General features: G+C 42.6%; 2 protein-coding genes across 3 annotated transcripts; both read left to right on the forward strand.

The window, feature by feature from the left end:
- Positions 1-3030: 3030 nt before the first annotated feature.
- foxf2a (forkhead box F2a) lies at positions 3031-14849 on the forward strand. Of its 2 annotated transcripts, none has more exons than XR_015116120.1 (2): positions 3031-3272; positions 14264-14411. XR_015116120.1 is itself a non-coding variant. In XM_086204990.1 (2 exons), the coding sequence occupies exons 1-2, from the start codon at positions 12289-12291 to the stop codon at positions 14455-14457; spliced, it is 1167 nt and encodes a 388-aa protein (XP_086061116.1). In that variant the 5' UTR covers positions 12033-12288; the 3' UTR covers positions 14458-14849. The 2 variants fall into 2 exon arrangements, 1 of the variants encoding a protein (XP_086061116.1); XM_086204990.1 differs by lacking the exon at positions 3031-3272 and adding an exon at positions 12033-13261 and having other exon boundaries at positions 14264-14849.
- foxq1a (forkhead box Q1a) lies at positions 9611-11396 on the forward strand. The gene has a single exon (XM_086204987.1). The coding sequence runs from the start codon at positions 9745-9747 to the stop codon at positions 10498-10500; it is 756 nt and encodes a 251-aa protein (XP_086061113.1). The 5' UTR covers positions 9611-9744; the 3' UTR covers positions 10501-11396.
- Positions 14850-15614: the final 765 nt, after the last annotated feature.

The raw sequence follows: 15614 nt of genomic DNA on the forward strand, positions 1-15614 counted from the left end.
TGCACACACACTGTGAAAAAAATGACTCTTGTTGCCTCCAGTTTAAAGGGCGATTCGTCTCAGCAGTGACGACACACTCCCACATTATTTAGCAGTGTTAAGGTGAGATTCTATGGAAATGATCAGCTTTCCAAAAAAGCTAATATTCCCTTTGTTTCGAGACATTTTTAACAATACAAACAAATGTAAAAAGCATATTGTAATATCATTAAGCTTTGTTTTAGAATGAATCTCTAGGAATTCTTTAACTTTCAATTGTAATTTTATAATCTTCATCTGTTTTACATCTGGAGTTTGAATAGCCAGCTTTTTTACAAGACGCCATTAACAGAGAAGGAAATAAAGGCAAATTGTTGTGGTGTGTCAGAAGTTTGACAACTTCAAATCGGTATCATGCAAACCAGGAGGAACAAAGAAATGATGTCAGTGTGTGGAGCAAATTGAAATGCAATGAATTAAACGTGGATAAACACGTTTGTAGATGAATAACATCCTCACTCAGTTTATATAAGGCGCTGACTCAGAGTCAAGAGCCGCCCATGTTACCTTGATACTCTCGTTCTGAACTGAAGCAACACTTGGAGGACCGTGGCCGCATCTGGCTCCAGCGTTCCCTGTCAGATGATTACATTTAACATATTTATAACTGTTGACATGGCATGAATTGTTTCTATCCGTTACTTTTAGAGTCTCGGGGTGACCTTGTGTGCGTCTCAGGTCTTGTATTGAGAGCTCTATTTGACAGATGTTTCTCTTTTTTCACAGCCTCGCTTCCGTTTCACGCCATCCCTTCTTTTTATTTTATTTTTTATTTTTTTGCAATTTATATTTTAAAAATCTTTCAACAAATGAATTCATTTTGAGTTTTTTATGGTCACAAGTGTAAACTGTTGGTCAGACCGAGGGAGGTTATGAGCAGGTGAGGTAGTTCTATGAACCATTACGCCTTATCATCGACCAGATTACTGAATTACTGATTATTATCAGGTTTTTTTGCTGGATTTGATCTTGTTTATCATTTAATTTCAGTTTATTATTCATGGTCGAGTATTTCAGGTCTTCAAACGTGTTTGGATAAATCATTGAAGTGTTGAAAGAGAGACTTTGAGACACAACACATGTTTCATAATTATTTGATTACAGTGATGACTAATCAGATCAAAAACTGAACTGAACATTCATATTCTCTCCGGAAAGCCTTTATCCAGTGGAAAAAAAAAAAATACATGCGATTAGAAAATTTCTTTTTCATATGAAACTATAATTTTGCAAATTTTCTCTGTTCGTATAGGAATAACCTAAGTGTAATCAAGGAAGCAATGAAACAAAACGGAAGTTGGAGGATCCTCAGTCCAAAGGTAACAGCGTTCACAATGAAGCTGCCATGAAGAAAGAATGATTAAACCTCATTAAACCCATCATGTTCATGTCTGGGTCACTGTGTCTCCAGTCTGAGATCAGGGGGACATTAAATGTGCAGCAGCAGCTACGGATTTTTGTTTGTACAATGTGAAAACCACAAAATGCAGCTTGAGCTCAAACTGAAAAAAAAAAGGAAAAGCTGGCTGTCAAAAGCCTGTATTTGGAATGTGATGCATAAACAATGACTTGTGCAAGGAGTGGGTTTTTCTCTCTCTCTTTTTCCCCTTTTGCTGCCGTGCTACTGCAATGCTAATAAAACTAGAGATCCCTTTCTGTCGGAAATGTGGTGACTCACTGCAATGAACTCACTGACACACAGTGACAAATCAAGTGACTGCATTACTTGATTACATGACACATGTGGTCTGATTGAATTCTTTCTCCAGCATGCAGCCGAGGTGCCAGATGTTTGAGGGCCAGCCTGGAAATTAGCGTCACCATTGGTTCCTTTGACCAAAAGCCTGGAGTTTTTACAGTGGAATTATAGATTCTTGAAAAATAAAAAAAATAAAAAAACTCTTATACATTTTGCTCATATATGCAATTGGAGAGGACTCTTAATGCCTCCAACAGCCTCTGTAGTCTTTAGACACTTTTTAAAGACACACTAAACACTTGAAAAATGGGGTATTCACTAATATTCCCGATGCTATAAAAGAAAAAGTTGAAATATCTTTAACCAGTATTAACCACAAACCTTGTTTTACTCAGAAACTGCCAAGACAATTTTTTTGGAAAAAAACCTTGAAAGTAATGAAAAGCTGCCCTTCAGCCATTTGTGGTTTATTTTTTTTATATTTCTAGTAAAAGCATGATTGTGGTCTCATTTTCGCAGGACAGTTGAAATGCTCGACATTTTCAGTTTGAACAAATAGAAATGGAAGGATTTTTAGCTCCCTGAAATTTTTTAAAATAGGTGCTTGCAGAGAGCTAAGAATTATTAGCTGGAGCACACAGTGGGGCCCCAGCATCCAGACTGACCCCAAGCAGGTTAAAAATTCATCCAGACAAAAAAAAAATGAAATGAAATGAAATGAAATGAAATCAAATCTAACTGGTGTTTTTCCCTGTGGTGTCCAGGCCTCACATGCTGGTGTTGGACTTCCGCTCCTCCAAGAATGACAAAACCCTTTGATTGTCTCAACATTCTGTCGAGGTTTTGGGCCCAACCAGTAACACTTTGCTTGCATCTATAAACTAATAAACTAATCACCGGATCCTTAGTTAACTTCTTAATTGTTTGTATTATCACTTCTTTTCCTCAATGAAAAAAATAAAATATTTCGGACAAAGAAAACACGTTTTTCTGCCCCCCCCCCCCCCCCCCCCCCGGAACTTTGTGCAAAACAAACGCTGTGGCGGAGCAGCGACAAATGTCAAAAGTCATGATTCCCTGAGGCGTCCCGACAGCAACCCGCCAAAGGTGAGTCTCGCTGAACAGAATCTCATTGGCTATTCGACATACGTCATTTTCACTATCTGTTCCGATTGGTTCAGTCCCCAGCTGACCCCCCCCCCCACCTCATATTATTGACGATCGATAGCCAATAATATGACATGAGAGTCAGATCGATACGTAAGCGCCAATTGGGTCAATAAGATATCAATCAAAAGGTCAAAGTTCAGGTCAGGGGTCGACGGCCATTTTGAGGTCGTGTATTCACCTGCATGGATGAGAACGGTGGAGGTTTTCAGTGGAATATTAGCGGGAAACGATGACGACTGCGGCGGATATGAACGATACGGAATCTGGACATTTCTGGACCCTACAGCGTGTTTTGGACTAAATCTCTGACTGGAGATGGATCATCTGACGCTGTGGATGTCTGATGACCACTGGACTCTTGAAGGTGAGTCGCACATATTTTGTATTTTGATCGATGGTTTGATTGTCTACGAACTGATAAATGTGCTGATAGTCTCTGCTGTTGTGGTTGGATCTTGAGCGGGTTGACATAGACTTGTTCTGCAAAAAAACAAAAAACAAAAAACCCTCCTACAGTTTTCAGTTGATTAACCCTGAAAATAGAAGGTTGGTACATGTGTGTGAACGCTTCAGCTCAGTCAGTGATGGTTGGAAAACACGTTCAATAATCCCTTTGACTTTGAGAGGAGGAAACCGGAAAGTCAACAATGTGTACTTCCGGGTTTTCGGACTCTCGCACCGCTCTTGGCGATACGATTAAACCTCAAATATCACAATATTTCTGACCTCGATATCGTGACGCAGATTGGTGGCTCTTGATGTTTCACAAATTATTAACAAGATGATGTGTTTTAACTGAATAGTCAGAAGTAATGTGGACTGTAGGGCTCAGTGGTCGAACACAATCATTAAAAACAATCTTGAGAGGCAGGAAAGGACTCTGTTACCACCATAAAGCCGGTATATCGGTACAATGCGGATGCGTTGTCCAGCCCTGTGATAATGATAACAGTTCTGTGGCCCTGCAGCTTGTCAGGAACAGTTTATGAGACTCCATCCGCATAGCGATTATAGCCTTCTACATGGACCCGGGGAGTAAATGGAAATGGGATCCATCATCACTCACCACCCACCCTTCGGGGAGGGGGGGGTGTAAACCAAACTACATCTCATCCCTTATTGCCGTGACTTTTGCTAGTGTTTACCTCATTTTAGTCTAAACACTAGAGAGGAGTGCTGTGGAGCACACATACGGCTGCAGGATGTCCACAATCCTGCTTTGACACCACACCACCTACCTGACCTACTCACCCTCCCCCGGGGCTCCATCTTTATCATATAATTATCATTCTATCAGGTTATGATCATTATTGGGTTGTTTTTTTTTAGTTCAGCTGGTTGATCTGCAAGTGGTGAATTAATTTTTGAACGAGAGAGAATGGTGTGAAAGAAAAGAAGGAAAATGATCTGAAAACCGACCTTAATGACGTTTTACTAAACCTGAAGTTCAATGGCAAAGAGTAAAAATAAAAAGGAGTATTTCAACAAATAAGATATGAGAAAGTGAGACGTTTCCATGTAATAAACACATCCTGAGCGTTTTATCTGCACTTCCAGATTACTCTTTCTGTTGGTAGTTATTTGTACTTCCTCAGTATTTGAACTTCACATGTGTTTGACGGTTCAATTGTGTTACCTCTGAAGTGACAAGACCAAAAATAGAAGCTTCCCAGACCGGCGACAAGCGCGGGCATGTTTTCATTCCTTCTGTCTTTGCTGCTTTTCTCATCAAAACACAGGAGAACTTTGTTCCCGGTAGAGCCAATCCTCCAATCCTCCAATCCTCCACCGTTTAGCATGTATAACGGGACCAGAAAAGGAAACAGAATTCCGAGTCTTTCACACAGTCGGTGCTCAGAAGTAGAGGTAAAGACACCAGTGCAGCGATGATTTGGATGACTAAGAGGTGAACGCGTGTTTGTGCAAAAACCGTAATGCTGCAGTTAAATGCCGAGACGCTGGCGATGGGATTTCAAAACAGAGCTGTCAAATACTATAATTAGTGGTGGGAGAAATAGTGGCACAATGTACAATGATAATAAACACGCTGCTGCCATAAATAGCGTGAGGGATCGACTGGAATCAACATGAAATTCTGTTTTGTTTGGGTTTTTTTTTTAATTTCAAACCTTTGTATGGAAACTGAAGCTTTCAGCAGCTCAATGCTCTGGAAAACAACTTAAACCCTGTAACCAAGTAGTTCTTCACACGCAAACGGTCCTTACTTACAGAGAGAGAGAGTTATGCAAACTAAATCCTTGCAGGTGAACATCTCTGCCCTGTTTATTTTTAGGTAGCTTGAGGAATTTGCTGCAGCAGTTTACTGAAGTCCTGGGCCAGTTTTAGTTTTCTGAGATGTTTAAACGGTGCATCATCGTGTGTGTTGGTGTGTTAAACAAATGTTTTATCCAGTGATCGCTTGAATACAAGAGTAGGTTTTAACATTTATTGTAGCTGTGTGTGTGTGTGTGTGTGTATATGTATGTGTGTGTGTGTGTGTGTGTGTGTGTGTGTGTGTATATATATGTATATAAATATATATATATGTATGTATGTATATGTATATATGTGTATGTATATATATGTGTATGTGTATATATATATGTGTATGTATGTGTATATATGTATATATGTGTGTATATACATATGTACGTGTGTGTATGTGTATATGTGTGTATATGTATATATATGTACGTGTGTGTGTATATGTATTTATATGTAATTTATATGTGTATATATGTGTGTATATATACATACACATATAAATACATATATGTATTTATGTGTGTATGTATGTATATATATATAAATATACACACAAATTAGTAATTATATTTATGTGTGTATGTATAAAATATACAAATACATATATTTATTTATATATTATTGCTATATATATCTATATCTATCTATATATATACGTGTGTGTGTGTATATCTATATCTATAAATATCTATCTATATTTTATATATATATATATATATATATATATATACATGTATGTGTATATATATATATATATATATATATATATATATATATACATGTATGTGTATATATATATATACACACACACACACACATATACACACACACATATATATATATATATATACATACATGTATATAGATGTGTGTGTGTGTGTAATAATTGGTTTCTTTTTGTTTTGTTCGTTCATTGCTGGTCTAACATGCACCATTTCCATGAATCAACCGCTACACAACCATGTATATCTGCACTTGTTCATAAATGCATGCATGCAAAGCAGGATTATGGTATCAGTCTGTGTTCATAGACAGTTTATAAACCGGAGACGGTGCCAGATAGTCACTTAAGCTATTGAATAAGCAGCATTACTCACCGAGGTTTGGCTACCTGCTTGGTCGTCATTCCATAAATGCAACAAATACCTGAGCGAGAGCCACAGTTTACAGTATCTGATTGATGTACAGCATCTCAGATATCCCAATCAAGGTCAATGTAACAAGAATAATCTGCTTTTATAGGTGGTGTGTGCGCTTCATGCTGTCATTACTTTAAAAAACGATAAAAGTTGCTCAATTTTTATATCCTACAAGGTAGTACTGCTCTAGATGCCATCATGCTGTTGTAACCTCATAAATGACTGTCCGAGAACAGACGAGACAACAGCAGAGTGCTTATTGAAATAATTAATGGTTGCGTGATGGTGATGATTGATCACACTCGCACGCACACACACACACACACACACACATTCAGAATTCGGGGCTATTTCTTGTCTTGTGTTGCCACACCCACAGAGTATCTGAGCTGTTACAAACTTGTTACTGCCGCCTGTTCCCTGCTTTATTAAAGAAGCTGAAGATATCGAAGCACTGACTTCACGTTGTAAACAGTTTCCACAGGAGTCATAGAAGGTTCGATAAAAATCAAAGCCGTGTGTCTCAGAAGAACCAAATCATTTCCACATAAAGATGCATGCAATGTACATGACAAAAAAACACCATAACAAAGTGTCGTTAACTGGCAATTGTCCAGGCCTGTAAAAAAAAAAAAAAGAAGTAATGTTCCAAGAGTTATAAATAAGGCTTTGTCTCCTGTTTCCAAGATCAAAATGTGGCGAAAAAAACCCAACACATTTTGAGTGAGAACATTTAGACACGATTTCCTACTCGCTGCTTTTCCCTGCACACAGCCACTTTGATTCAGTGCTTGTTGTGGGCTGGATGTGGAGGAACTGAGGGTGGTTAATGACACAGAAAATGGATAAACTATCAGAAAACGCTTAGCTTCCAAAGTATGACATCACCGATCACATGGCATGGTTGTGCTTTTCTTAAATTGCCTCAAATAAAAAAAAAAACAACAACTTTACTAACCATTAACACATCTAAAAGAAGTCTTATTGGACACACACAGCAAAGCTTGGCCTAATTCTGACAGTCCTCAGGGAATCTGCCATTACGATGATGTTGATGTCTACATGAATAGATGGGAATGTCATTAAAGCTGTCGCCATCCCTGAGAGTTGCCACCCTTCATCGCGGTGACATTACCTTTGGCCGGGTGTCTCTCACACACACACACACACACACACACACACACACACACACACACACACACACATCATTAACTTACTGTTGAAATAATCACACCTGCGAAAACAAAGCAAATTAAAGCTGCAAGCAGCGTTGTTAGGGCCTGAGCCCCAGCGCAGCCTGTGGCCGCGTCCTTGACACCGGCCTGAATCCAAGGGTGTCTTGGTCAAATCCCTGGGCCTTGTAGTTTAGGAGTTAGAAGCCTGAGTCTGATCAGAGTGAGAGCAGAGCTGAGAGCTGGCCTTTGAAGAACCCCTCCCCTGCTGCTCTGTCTTTGATCTGCGCTAGAGTGGAGAGCAGAGCTGAGAGCTGGCCCTTTAAGAACCCCTCCCCCACTGCTCTGTCTTTGATCTGTGCTAGAGTGAGAGCAGAGCTGAGAGCTGGCCCTTTAAGAACCCCTCCCCTGCTGCTCTGTCTTTGATCTGTGCTAGAGTGGAGAGAGAGGAGGATCAACAGAAATGTAGTGTGGAAAAGCTGAATAAGTCGGCAAACGTTGGTCAAGAGTGACACATAATACCATATTTTTGTAGGGATTTTTGTCAGGAATGCAGTGGTGTGTTTTTAAAAGCTGTGGGATGTATGGTGTAGACGTGAGAAGCATTTGTTTGACAGTATGTACCCTGAGAGGACACGGTCTCCCCATAGACTTCCATTGTAAGCGTGAAACGTGTCTCCCCCACTTTGAGGGCTTATAAAATCCAAACCGAGCGATTCATATAAAAACCTTTAAATATTTTTGAAGAGCAGAGTTGTGTGATTAATGTGTGAAAGTTTGGAAGCAATAGCATTAATGCCCTAGGAGGAGATAGATTTTGTTGGGGGAGTAAAAAAAAGTCCTCATTTTGACAGTGTTTTCCAATTAGTGGACATTCTGTTGTAGATAGGTGAGGGGTCAGAGTGTATGAATTGTTTGTCTTGATGAGACGAGTCCAACGGTGTTGGTCCCATGTTTGTGGGACATTCGTGGGAGGAGTTATAGCGCTCCAAATTATAAAAAATTATCTTTATGTTATGTGGCTCCCTAGGTGGCGCTATAGACTTTTGTGGTGTTTTTCTTTTTGATTAGTGAATGTTTAGCCAGACTGGACAATTGTGCCGAATTTCAGCGAATTTCATGCATGTTCAGGGGGTGAAATTCGATTATGCGCATATTGCGCGCGCTCATTGACAGCAAGAACAGTCTAGTACCAGGTTTTGAATGGATGTGTATGTGAAACCTGGCTCCAGGCCGTCTGGCCGAGTTGCCTCATGGGTTTGGGGGGGGGGGGGGGGGCTGGGACACTGTTTAGTGTGTGTTTTTACTGTTTTTAGTGCTGCTAATGTGTTGCTCTGCCGAGCAAACATAATAGGGTCTTCGCCTGAAGTACCTTCAGGCTCAGGCCCTAAAAATAGCACAAAACTTACAGTTTTCTTCGTCAAAAGCACGCCGACTCCTACAAGAAGCCATTGTGAGGTCAACGTTTGCTTCCAGGAGGCTATAATGTCTCCGAGCACAGCCATTCAGACCAGTGTTTCAGCTGTTTCTTCGTGAGGTCGTCTCACTGGAGTCTCGTCACAAGTGTTGCAAGATCGCAGTTCAGCCAGAAGGCAAATCCTCCATCTGACACAACAGGAGGAACATCTCAAGTTCACCACTACACCAAAGCAAGAAGCTAACATATATGAAACGCTGCAGTCCAGCGCTGGAGCATCTATGGCAGTACGAGCACATTCACAGCATCCAGCCATGAATTCAGCAGCCTGAGATGGAACTATATTTCACAGCGGCAGGATAAAGGGGTCAAGTGGGCGTGATGCAGAGGGAGCAGTGGAGTCCTCTGTCCCTGCTGGCTGAGACCAACTTGCAGGTGCTTCACCTCAGACAGAGGAAACATTGCCACCTGCTGTCTCAGGTGTCTTCACCTACTTATACGTCACTAGATCACGTTCGACAGGTGGCGGGTAGGAAAGCTGAGGGTTGTTTTCTTCCCTAAATGCTGCAAACTCCACGAAATGATTTTTTTTGTTAAACTTTAAAACTGTGGTTAAAGTCTGAAAACAGTTTAATCACGCGTGTTTTTGATGATGTTTTGAAATCATCTGACTCCGCCCCCCCGGGTGGATCCCGAGGTATGCTATAAAGTGCTGCTCACGCCGGCTGGAGGTGAGACGTCAGTCCTCTGGCAGGTGCAACATCAGAAACTCTTTTAAGGCGCGGGACAGGACCTTGACGCGCACCGGACCGTAGGAGGGTAATTACTTTAACGGTCAGCAGTATGAAGTTCGGTGTGTTGTGCGGGAAACACTACAAACTTTCAGAGAGATCCAGCGACGCAGAGGGGAGCGAGCGCTCTCTGTCCGCCGGGGAGGAGCTGGGCTCTGACGGGGACTGCGTGCCGCACAGCCCCCCTCCACCTGTTACTTCGTGTGCCAGCAGCAAGTCAAGGACGTACACAAGGAGACCCAAACCCCCGTTCTCGTACATCGCTCTCATCGCCATGGCCATCCAGGACTCCCCCTCTGGACGTCTCACGTTGGCGGAGATCAACGACTACCTGATGGGCAGGTTCCCCTTCTTCAGGGGCAGCTACACCGGCTGGAGGAACTCGGTGCGACACAACTTATCCCTGAACGATTGTTTTCTAAAAGTACTCCGCGACCCCTCCAGACCCTGGGGAAAGGACAATTTCTGGATGCTCAATCCTCACAGCGAGTATACCTTTGCGGACGGAGTGTTCCGGCGCAGGAGAAAGCGTATTAACAACAAAAGATTGAGCAGGAAGCAAGAGCCGGAGCCGCGGAGCAGTCAGTCCACCGGCACCAAGACCGAGTCCAAGTTCACCAGCTCCTTCGCTATAGACAGTATCCTCAGCACGCCTTTCAAGAGGGACTGTAAGCCAGCAGCCCTGTGCGCCTTCAGCTGGCCGCCTCATTCAAATCCACCTGCCTTATTTCCATACTGTCATGCAAAATCTGCGCATGCGTGTTCCGACGGGCTTCTGTCACGGACCTTGTTACACTTTGAACAGTGACTGGCGTCTCACCCCCGTCGGTCGGGGTTTTAACGGACTGGTGGTGGCGTGGTGTTGCACTTCTTGATGCCTCTGGTTGTTTTTAGGCCCTTTATTAATTTACTCGTTTCTCCATTTTTATACAACAGATTTAATTCGTTGCGAATGTTACTTGTGACAGAAATGCACTGACTTGTTTTTGTGTTTGCCTTCAAAAACAGGCTCTGTACCCAAATAAAAAGGTTACAAAAAACACGTGTGGTGTTCTTGGAAAACGGATTCAAAAAAGTTACAACCATTGTAAAGTTTGTGTTTTGTTTTGTTTTGTTTTGTTTTTATTTTGGAGCCACATTATTATAGCACTTGTCAGTGGTGCCAGTGGAACAAGATCCACCCGCGGATCTGTTTGATTCCAACCTGGATACATTGCTAGAAAGCTGGAAGCTTCTTCAGTTCAGGAGTCTTTTAGTATCTCTGGTAAGGAACTAATAGTAAATAATCACCTTTCCTATTTCCGTGAATGTTTAACTGATTTGATTCTGTCTTTAATGGAAGTAAATGAAGACACTGGATGAAGTGAAGCCCACCCCCCCGTCGACATGGCACGACATTTTCTTTAAAAAAGTACATATAGCCTGTATCTAATTTGATGACTTATGTCATAAATAATGATCATTACGTATTCATTTGTTTATAATAATGATAATGATAATTAAAAAATATCCTTACTGACTTTTCTCGGTTCACGAATGTCCCTGCTTACCGGATAGGAATATCCAATCTCTGTCGCCTCGGTCGGTCTCCGCGCATGCGCAGGGAAGGAAACGGTTGATACAAACGGTGCATCCTGCAAGGACTGAACTCAACATCCACAAAAGACAGAAATGGAACCCGCGGCCTGTGTTTGTCTGAGTTCCCCAGCAGCAGGCTGGGGTGTTGCTGACGGTTGGACATCATTTGGTGCTCGGGAACTATTTAATATGTAATATTGCGCGTGAACGAACACTAAATAAAACAAGCAAAAAAACAAACAAACAATTCTGCGTAGTATGTTACGTATACTTGTAACATTCCATGAGTGACGTGGTTCTTTACTCTTGAACCACGTCATTAGTCACTGGATGGAATCCAGGCTGAAGGAATTCTGACCCTCGCTCTGTGTGTGGTAGCCTAAGTTGGCACGCTCGGATGGAAAGAGCAGGTCTCCTCTAACCCAGAACAGCCCAAACAAACGAACCCAGCAGGACAATTTAACCACATAAATCCAGCACCGCGGGCTCTGCTCGCAGGTACACATAAGGTCAAAATATGTCTGACTCTGCTGAAAGTGCCTTTGCTTTATTCATCATGCCATGTCACATGCCAAATAGCCGCTCTGACAAATGGGAATATGGTGTTTTGGTAAGAGAGTCGTGGGAGGAGAGTTTGTCTCACTCTGCTGCCTTGTGTCCAGCTTCTAGTCTGGATCCTGGCCAGATGGGGAGGGAGCAGTCCTTGGTGATTCTATGGAGGGCTTTTGGGGGGGTTATAGGGGCAGAGGCAGATTCAGGAATTGATAGGTGGTCGAGTTGTGTTTGGCCGGGTGGATATACGCAAGCAAAGGCGAGGAGCTTTAGTTCCCCTCTCTGACGGGACGTCTACTAGCGATGGACAGAGGGAGGAAGGAGGAACAGCCGCTGGGGTTTCTCGAATTTCTAGCTCATAAACGCGCAGAGCATCACAAATGGGACGCTGACCTCTGCAATTATCGCGTTAGGGGACATTTTATAGCATTTTAAACACATGAGAGGTCCATAAAGAGGCGCAGTTATGACTACAGAGAGTTCCCAGGAAGATCTGGACCCGTGTAACCTCCTGCGCTCCAGTCCAGCGGCCGGTGCCCTGAACGCAGCTCTGCTGAGCGCACAGCCGGTGATGGAGAGCGCGCACAACGCATCAGCCAAAGGCAAAAAGGGAAACTCCGGCTTGAGGCGCCCTGAAAAGCCCCCCTACTCATACATCGCCCTCATTGTGATGGCAATCCAGAGCTCCCCGAGCAAAAGGCTGACCCTGAGTGAGATTTATCAGTTCCTGCAGGCCCGCTTCCCTTTCTTCAGGGGCTCTTACCAGGGATGGAAAAACTCGGTCCGGCATAACCTGTCATTGAACGAGTGTTTTATCAAGCTGCCCAAGGGCCTCGGCAGACCCGGTAAGGGCCACTACTGGACCATCGACCCAGGGAGTGAGTTCATGTTCGAGGAGGGCTCCTTTCGTCGCAGACCTCGCGGGTTCCGTAGGAAATGCCAGGCTCTGAAGCCCATGTACAGGATGATGAATGGCATCGGGTTCGGTGCGTCTATGCTGCCACAAAACTTTGATTTCCAGCCACCGTCCGGTGCGTTAGCCTGTCATAACGGCTACAACATAGACCTGATGGGTAATACAGTACCGGGGGGCTTCGAGGGACTCGGTGGGGGGCATCACGCCCCACATATGTCATCGAGCTCCGGCTCATCCTACATGGCTGCGTCTCAGGTGGCTTCTAACCAGGACTACTGCCCGGACACCAGTCGCAACAGCCCCCTGCAGTCCCCCCCGGCCATGGTGGGACCTTTGGACTGTCAGTCTCCGTATGCAAATGCAGCGTCACACTGGAGTTCACCTGGTGTCCCCCCATACATCAAACAGCAGTCGGGGGCCTCCAGCAGCCCCTCGTCCTCTGCTCTGCACTCGGGGATGTCGACCTACTCCCTGGATCAAGGGTATCTGCACCACAACGCACGAGACTCCTCTGACCTCTCAGGTACAGCAGAAGCTTCAGCCCCGACTCTTTGTTTGCTCTCTCAAAAATGAAAGACGAACCTGGAATGTTGAGCCACAGAAATAATTGATCCTATTCCACACAGCGCAGCAGCAGCCTCAGATATTCGCGGCCTGCTGTGAGACATAAAATGAAATAATAATGAATGTGACTTCATCCAAGCCCACCTCGAGTCAGTGGGTCAGCTTTTTTTTTAATGAAATGTAATGAATAAAAACAACATAGCTCAGTTAAAATACACGCTCAGGTAACATTTTATAGTTTGTAGAATATCTGGTTTACCATGAACCACATGTTTTTAAAAGTGCCCCCCCCCCTCCCATCTTTACAGATTTATTTATTAAATATTCTCGATTTTTCTTTAGGGTCTTCAAACACAGGAATGATAATCATAATAATAATCGTAATAATGACAACAATAATGATAAAAAAAACCAACATTTTGCCTGATTCTACAGGCGTGGAGCGATACTGTATGTGGTGTTGAGGAAAATATCAGAAGTACTCATTTATAAAAGCAACGCTGTCACGTTATTGGAATCTGCAAATATATATTTTTATTTTTTTTAATCGTCGCTCCATTTTTTTATTTTAGTATGAGAACAAAAATGTCACATTTCTAATCACACACACACACACACACACACACACACACACACACACACACAAATTAGCAATATTTAAAAACGCAAATAGGGCGAATTATTCCAAGCTTGGTTCATGTCAGGTCTGTCTGTCATTCAGAGTGAGATACGCGATCATCATCACCTCCTGTTATATATATTGAAATAACGTAAGAAATAGTAAAAGGGTTTAATACAAACAATGATTTATCTGCAACACAACGTGTTCGTGTTGAAAGTTTCGAAGTGACGTGTAAATCTGTAAATGCAGAAAACCGCCAGCCAAGTCAGTAACGTGGTTTAAACAGTGATGGAAGCGTGTCACCACGACAGGTTCATGACGTGTCTCCTCTCCCTGCAGTGGGATTGTCTCGGTATTCCAGCCACTCGGCTCCCGTTTGTGACCGGAAGGATTTCGTTTTGAACCTTAACGGAATCTCTTCTCTTCATCCCACCTCCGGCGGATCTTATTATCATCATCACCATCATCATCCTCAGCTTCATCACCACCATCACCAAAGCGTGTACCAGGACGTGAAACCATGTGTCATGTGACAAATCCAACCGGTTACAGAGCTGTCGACGTCATGAAGATACAGCCTCGAACTTTGAGGGAAGAAATGGGAGATTTACAGCAAAAACAAACAACAACAAAAAAATCCAGAAGTGGATATGAAATAATCCTTACTGACTTTTGTTACTGTTGAACAACTATTGATGTGAGGAACCACGCATACACACACACACACACACACACACACACACAAATACACACACACACACACACGCGAACATGCAGCAATTATACTGACGCAGTTTCTGTTTATCCGGGCACTTTTGCTGGCATTGCTGAAAATGTTGATTAAAAAGATTTATTTTTAAAGGACAATCTTGAATTTTCAATGTATTTTTATTATTATTATTATTATTATTATTATTATTATTATTATTATTATTATTATTAAGACCAGACCAAAAGTTATATTTTCCTCTCATGTGGTGCAGTGTTTGAGCGATTCAAGGATTTTTATTGTCATCCCAGTTCACATTTCCATGTTAGTGGTCCGAAATTAGGACTTGGGTCCCGGTGTAAGCCTCGGTCATAGAAGAGAAAAATAGAATAAATAAAATAGAATCCAGTAAAGAATAATGTATGTTCTGAGCTTTAAAAGTGTTGTGGTTTACGTGGAGACGGTTTTTAAAAATCGGAAACGTTGAAACACATTTATGCTCCAAAAATCCAAATGTCCCCATAAATAACTATGAGTTTCAACTTTACACCGAAACAAAGCAGATGAAGGCGTTTTCAAATTGGGGCTTAATTATGTTGTGCACCCTGAATGTCGTTTTAACAACGTGCGATAAAAGGATCATCCCAGAATTGATTAAAACAAAGGCCTGCATTGTTTCTGACATTGAGATTAATTGAAATTGTAGTTGTATTATAAGCAATTAGAAAGAGAAGTTAGACACGGAGTTACACCAACCCTCCACGCGACCGTCCTGCTGGTGTCTGTGACTGCACCGCCCTCTAGTGGTGACCCGATGTGACTCCGGTCATTTGACAGCTGACGTTCTCTCTCACTCCCGGGAGTGTAATAGAGCGGTAACTCTGTCACATCTACTGCTGGATGAGGGTAAACTACATGTATTTTCAAGTCAGTGATGGAGTCAATGGGCTCTGGTTGAAGGAAACTGTGGAAAAGAGAGAG

The sequence above is a fragment of the Aulostomus chinensis genome, chromosome 5 (genome assembly GCF_037954235.1).
Source record: "Aulostomus chinensis isolate RoL2024-O1b breed Wild chromosome 5, RoL_Achi_v1.0, whole genome shotgun sequence".
Classification (NCBI taxonomy): domain Eukaryota; kingdom Metazoa; phylum Chordata; class Actinopteri; order Syngnathiformes; family Aulostomidae; genus Aulostomus; species Aulostomus chinensis.